The 7113-nt window shown below is 41.6% G+C and overlaps 1 protein-coding gene across 1 annotated transcript; it reads right to left on the reverse strand.

Moving 5' to 3' along the window:
• Positions 1 to 269: 269 nt before the first annotated feature.
• LOC116976860 (acyl-coenzyme A thioesterase 5-like) lies at positions 270 to 6141 on the reverse strand. Its single transcript, XM_033026859.1, has 3 exons — positions 5246 to 6141; positions 3212 to 3414; positions 270 to 1048 (listed from the first exon to the last, which is right to left on the reverse strand). Exons 1-3 carry the CDS (start codon positions 5916 to 5918, stop codon positions 479 to 481), a joined length of 1446 nt encoding a protein of 481 aa, XP_032882750.1. The 5' UTR covers positions 5919 to 6141; the 3' UTR covers positions 270 to 478.
• Positions 6142 to 7113: the final 972 nt, after the last annotated feature.

Genomic DNA, 7113 nt, shown 5'->3' on the forward strand with positions numbered 1-7113 from the left:
ACACAATCAAGTTGACAGGGTAAGGGAGAGATAGAGGGGAAAAAAGAAGATTATGGTTACATATAAAAATTCTTCATTTGGAAGTCATGACTCTACACGCAACTGTTACATACTTTTGGAAGCAGAAAAGAAAGAAAGTCAATTGAATAAATGGTGAAATAAAACTACATTTGTCACCATGAAGACAAAATGTAACTAACAATTACAGTGAACTGCTTTCATGTCTTGGTGCAAAAGTAAAATAAGCCATCACAGTACTAGGTTTTCTGATGACAGCACTGTATTAACATAACTCTTTTAATAAAGTATTTTTGTACAAAAAGCATGACATCAGTAATGTATTGGTGGTTCAGAGTAGGATTTTCAGGTGTTCTTGGATTGCGTTCCTTACAGTTCTTTTGCATAAAGTACAGAAATTTTTCTGAAACCAAGTAACACTTTTGTTAAAAAAGAAATCTTATTAATTCTGTGGCTCACGTCAATGTAAATGTGAATGGAAAAACTGTAGAATCTTTTGCCAAGAATCTTGTTGAGCATAGCAATGCTTTATGGGTTCTCCTCCTGACAGTACTGGATGTCCAAGGAATCGGTTGATTTGCGCAACACAAAATGGAGAACATGGAGGTTCAATATGATGCCCAGTTCCTGGATAACTGAGGAGTTCATAATTATTTTTCTTGTGTGTTTTCAGTCTTTTTATCGCTTCCTCAGCAAAGACCTTGCTCTCCCAGATCTTGTCATCTTCTCCTACCACGAACAAAATGTGTCCTTCAGCTTTTTCCAGTGGGATGATACTCTTTGGATTTTGCTGAGGGTTACTAATCAATTTAGACACATCCAGAACCCCCGAGTCCAAACAGACGATATCATCTATATTGTATTTAACACTGGAGAGATGCATATCTTTGTAATACAAATCAAATAGAGTGTTTGCATTACAACCAGAGATACAAACAGATGCCACCACTTTAGGTATAAATGTGATAATTGATAGAGCCAAATCACCACCTTTTGAAGACCCTATTACTCCAACGCCAGATCCTTTCACCTACAAAAATTCAAATTCCATTATTGCAACCAACTCTAAATAACACAAATGTTTTGTATCCGTGCATAACTGCTCAGAAAAATTGTATATATTCACAACATGCAATCTATATTGTTCAATAAATGCTTGACATTTGAATTCCGTATCAATATTTCCCATTCAAACAACGAAGCAGGGAAGTAACTTTCAAAGATAACTTTGATCAAAAAGATGCAGCACAAAACAGGACTTTCATTCTCAAAAACAAACATATTTCTTTGTGTTACTATTAGGAGCATGACATAATTTTATTATTTGAGTGTCTGAACTGACAAATACCTAAAGAATGATCATTCATTGTGATATAACATAATGTGGTAAAGCAGTGCATTTGCGTATTATGCCATAGACTGGTGGTAAGTCAAGAGTGAATATGAACTGAGTAACAGTGAAAGTCAGGTCCTAAGGAGGTGACAAGGATCAGACCCAGATAGAAATAAGATGGCATTCCAAAAGGTAATGGAAAAAAAAAGGCCACTGTATTAAGTTTACTGAAAGATAAGATTGTGAATAAAATAAGGTTGGTATTATCTTTTGAAGAGTGAAAAGGCTGGGTTTCTTTGCCTTGGAGCAGAGAAGGCTGAGAGTGCCCCTGATGTAGACATATAAAATTGAGGCCTATAATGGTTAGTCAAAACCTTTCCCCATGACACAGCATCTGTATGGGCATTTGACAAAGTGAGCTAAGGCCAGGTCTTGGAAATTGAGATACGTCCTTGACGGTTGGCATGGAAATGGTGGCTGGGGCCTCGTTATGTTGTTGCATGATACAAATAGCAGAAAATGCTAGAAAAACTTAAAGCGCTGAAGGGTCATTGGGTGTTAACTTATTAAACAGTTTGACTGCACTGGAGATTTTCCAGAGCTCCTGAACAGGATGAAATGGTACTTCCAATCACATATTCAAATCATAAATGGAAAGTTACTCCACTGGGTGAGAAGTGGCAATTATTTCTGAGCCAATGACTTGGGTATAATTGACTGAAACATATTGGGTTTGGTTTTGAAATTAAAGTCAGAAAGATGCAGTTGAATACAATACTTGTTCCCCGTCTTGGAGACGTTTGTGTCCTTGTACATGAACTTTTAAAAATAACTGAATTTTGTAACCCGCCCACAGATAAGCCTGGATTTTAATTCCCTGAGTTCTTTTAACATCACCCGAAAACCTAAATTTGACTTGCCCTTCCGTGTGCTAACGAGCTGCCAGAATACCATTACCTTCCAAACTACTTTTTGCATCTGACCGCTAACCTTTTGTGATTCAAGCACAAGAACATCTGGATCCCTTTGCACTTGATTTATTTACAATTTCTCTGCCTTTTGATTCCTCTTAGCAAAGTGCATGACCTCAAACATTCCAACATTGAACTCTATTTGCCACTTACTTGCCCATTTGTTCAAACCATACTTATCTTGTTGCAGAATCCAAATATCCTGATCATATCATGCCCTCTCATCTATTTTAGCGTATTTAGCAATATTGGATACCCTACAACCTGTTCTCTCTTGTGGATCAGTAAATTAAAAAGTAAATGAGATGGAAGAATTAATTCTGGGGAGCTCAGAGATGCCCAATTATTTGACAACTATATACTGTGAATTGGATAACATGATATAACCATTTGGATTATCAAGGCACGAGCACAAACCCACTGAGAAACTGATATTGAAACAATTAGCTAATCATACCACATGGATACAAATTTAAATTGGGAGTTAAAAAAGAGAGATTTTAGATTGAGAATACTGGATGGAAATGAGATGAAGGGGTGATAAGCATGGCCTAAAACAATTAACTTCCGCCCTGAATGCGGAGAGGGAGATGGGTTTGTAAACCCAATTGGTCATCAGAGGAATTATGGATATCAATAACAGACCTGTTGAGTACAAATGATCTTTAGAGGGATGTGTCATTGATTGATTGAAACAAATGGATGTTTCTAGGGCAGGGGTCTCATCTTGCATGGATATAGGTCACATGTAATTATGCTTGAGCTATAATAATCACTGCACGGTTGTGATTCTTAGGTTATCCCAGTACTTGCATTATAAATAAACTGGTCAACAAAGCAATTTGTGCCTCAACTAACAACTGTGAAGGTTACCACAGGCAGCACTTACCTTAGGATGCTTCTGTAAGTAATCTACAGCCTCTTCGAAATATTCTAAACGAATATCTGTTAAGACACGTGGTAGATCCTCAAACCCAAAGTAAGGAAGAGCAAGGGTAGCAAAGCCTCGACTTGCAAGGAGACAGGCACGGAATTCAGTCAAACCATCTTCATTGCCAAATAGATCTATCACTCCAGGAAACGGACCATCCCCTCAGAAAACAAGGACAAAAATGCTTTAAAAAAAATTGCTAACAAATATTATTGATTTTAGTTTGCTGAACCATTTTAAATATGTCCAATAATTTTGCCGCATGTTTTAATATCACAGTTCAAGAACAGAATTATGCCGACATCAAGTTCCAATTAAAATTAATTCTGGCAACTGTTCCAAATATAGCACAGGAAGAGAAAATTCTACTCACTGCTTCAGATTGTTGTTAATAGTGCTAGATTAGGAGGTTCTCGAGAACTATCAGCATAAAACCATTTCTGAGTTATGAATATGATATAAATTTCTGGAATATGGTACTCCTACATATCAATGGGTTCCCATATTAAATTCATGAGTCCAATATAGAAAGGTAGAACTAATTTCCCTCTCTCTCCACCTCGAGTAATTGTTCTTTTTTTCCCCCGTTTCATATGCTTTTGATGCCATTTGTTACAATACCATGGAGGTATAGATTACATTGTGATTCTTGTATATTTTCCAACTAATGGATGAAATCAAGGTATCAATGTCTGTAAAAATTGAATCCCTTTGTTAGCTCAGAACGGACCATTCTTTTAATTTTATCTGCATGTGCAATGCAGAAAATAACTTTTGGGATTTTGGGACAAGACACAAAGAACTGCACAATCTTGAACAAAACACAAAGTGCTGGAGTAACTCAGCAGGTCAGGCAGCATCTGTGGAGGAAATGGATAGGCAACATCTCTGGTGGGGACCTTTCTCCAGATGGCTGATGTTTTGGGCTCTTGAAGATTTTTGGTACGTATGGTCAATAGTGCGAGATGTTGTTCTCAATGCATGAGGAAAGCATGGAGTCAATGGCATTATCATTAGGAGCGTTGACATCCAGAAGGATTTTGGAATGCAGGTCCAGAGATCCCAGAAAGTAGCAATACAAATGGATAAGGTGGTAAAGGCTTCCCACAGCATGCTTGCTTTTATTGGTCATGTTTAGGGTAATGGCCATCACATTACAAGAATGTGGGAATAGGAATGTTGCCTGGATTGGAAAGTGTTAGCTATACGGCTGGACAAACTTGGATTCTTTTCTCTGAACCGTTGAAGCCTGAGAGGTGATCTGACAGAGGTATATAAAATTATGAGAGACACAGATAAGGTAGGTAGTCAAGTCTTTTTTGCAGGGTGGAAATGTCAAATATTAGAGAGCATTGGTTCAAAGTTAGGGAGGGGGGTGGGATTGAGGAGTTCAAAGGAGACTGAGGCAATTTTGTTTATATTTTTACACACACACAGCAGCAGAAGTCAGGAACACGCTTCCAGGGGTAGGTGCTAGGTGCAAATATGATATAATATTTAAGAGGAATTTAGACTGACATGGAGAGGCAGGGAATGAGAGACCTTGTGTAGGCAGTTAGGATTTCTTAGTTTGATATCATGATTAGCGCTGACATGGTGTCGAAACATAGAAAATAGGTGCAGCAGTAGGCCATTCGAACCAACACCGCCATTCAATATGATCATGTCTGATCATCCAAAATCAGTACCCCATTCCTGCTTTCTCCCCATATCCCTTGATTCCGTTAACCCTAACAGCTAAGCTGAAGGGTGTCGAAAGGATGCTAAAAGGCCTGGTCCTGTACTGGACTGTTCCATTGTGCATTTTTGCACTAATGTCTTATATTATTGTAGAATGTGTCATTTATATTTTTGTGTTGCCTGCGATGCTGCGGGAAGGAAGATTTTCATTGGACCTGTATACTCAGTCTGCTTGTCCATATGATTATCAACTTGACTAATGTATGTTACACCTTTCTCACTACTCCGGAAGCATCTCTTCCCTTTGCTTACCTGGAGGCAGAAACAAGCTGCCCCTTATATTGCCTTCCCTTAGCTTAATCCAGCGGACTCCCGGTTTGCTGTACCACCTCTCAATGGTTTGCTTGGCCAGGACCTGTCCGGGGACGACGCGGGTCTGCGAGTGGCCTGAGTGCAAAAACAGATCGATTCGCATGGGTATGCCGATCAGATTAGTGTAAGGCCTCAGCTTCTGGTAGGGCATCTCCATGGTGGCGGGAGAGAGGGTCCAGAGGAGTCCCATGGGCACCACGCCAAGGTAGTCCCCGCCCAGCGAGGGCGAGTGGGTGATGTCCAGCAGCCCGTTGCTGTCGGCGCGGTAATGGGCGTAGGAGTCGAATAATTGCTCCCTCTCGTCCAATGCATGGGCTCGCAGCGTGACCTCCTGGTGGCTGGATAAGCCGGCCACACGGATGCACACGTCCTCGTCCGCTAGGCTCTTGCACGGCGTGACCGAGAAGGTGGCTGCGCCGCGGGAGCCCGGGCTGCAGCTCTCGGTGCCCGGGCTGCAGCTCTTGGTGCCCGGGCACCGACACGGCCACGGCCCGCGGTGAGCCCGCAGCAACCAGGAGGCCGCCCGTCCCAACATCACTGCAGTCAAATAAAGCGACGGTGACCTTTGCACCGCACGCCTAACCAAAGATCTTTGCGCCCTACAAAGCAACATGAAGCAGAGGCTTGCAGTCACACCGGAACCATTCAAGCAAGCGCAGACTCAATCGTTGAAACAGGCGAAAGGGTTGCAACTGATCGGCACTTTGATTTGCCAATAGCCGAAACATGTCTCCAACAATAACAGCTACTCATGCCCCAGTAAAATAAACTCGCATTTTTTTTGTTTGTTTAAAAATTGAAGGTTTGCAGTTGGGCGAGTTCCGGTCGCCATAACATTTGGGGCGGGGAAGAGTGGAAAAAGTGGGTTGGGCGAGGACGAGGACGAGTTATTGGGTAGTGAAGTAAATTTATTGACCTGAAAACTCAACGCCGTTTTACCGTCTCCAAAAGCATTTACAATGACATTCAAAAAGGGTGATAAATATATTTTAAAAAGGTTATGAGAGCATATGCTGGGGTACAAGTGAGTGCCAAAAGTTACCTTCATAGCGGTAGCAAAATTGCCTCCTTTGCAATAATTCCAGTCGATCTTGAGTCGAGACCAGTCAGAATTATGCTCCATGAAGCATATTATTTCTGCTTCAAATAAAGTCACAAACTAAACATATTCACCAATCAAGACATGATATATACCACAATGACATGCAGCAAAATTATAATACCCAGTATCTCAACTCTTTTTACATGTTGCAATGAATGCAATTTCTATTATTTCTTTCCACTTCCAAACAAAAATGTGGTTGGATTATTCATCGTATGATCAACCTCGGTGAGACTAAGCGCAGGCTTGGCGATCGCTTCGCACAACACCTCCACTCAGTTTGCACTAACCCGAAACATCGTCTATTCCTTCGCTCCATTGATGCTGCCTTACCCGCTGATTTTCTCCAGCTTTTTTGTCTACCAATCGGATCCCACCACTGGCCACATCTTCCCATTCCCTCCCCAGTTGGCTTTCCGCAGAGATCACTCCCTCCGTAACTCTCTGGTCAATTCGTCCCTTCCTACCCAAACCACCCCTTCTCCTGGCACTTTCCCTTGCAACCGCAGGAAATGCTACACTTGTCGCTTTACCTCCCCCCTTGACTCCATTCAATAACACAAGCAGTCTTTCCACGTGCGGCAGACGTTCACCTGCACCTCCTCCAATCTCATCTACTGCATCCACTGCTCCAGGTGTCAGCTGCTCTTCATCGGTGAGACCAAGCGTAGGCTTGGCGATCGCTTCGCCCAACACCCCCGCTCGG

Source organism: Amblyraja radiata, chromosome 9, assembly GCF_010909765.2.
Source record: "Amblyraja radiata isolate CabotCenter1 chromosome 9, sAmbRad1.1.pri, whole genome shotgun sequence".
NCBI lineage: Eukaryota > Metazoa > Chordata > Chondrichthyes > Rajiformes > Rajidae > Amblyraja > Amblyraja radiata.

Coding starts and splice junctions, on each gene's coding strand:
- LOC116976860 (XM_033026859.1), bottom strand. CDS start 5,918: ATGTTGCTTTGTAGGGCGCAAAGATCTTTGGTTAGGCGTGCGGTGCAA. Junction 3,415..5,245: donor CAGCTTGTTTCTGCCTCCAG/GTAAGCAAAGGG, acceptor TTGTTTTCTGAG/GGGATGGTCCGTTTCCTGGA. Junction 1,049..3,211: donor ACTTACAGAAGCATCCTAAG/GTAAGTGCTGCC, acceptor GAATTTTTGTAG/GTGAAAGGATCTGGCGTTGG.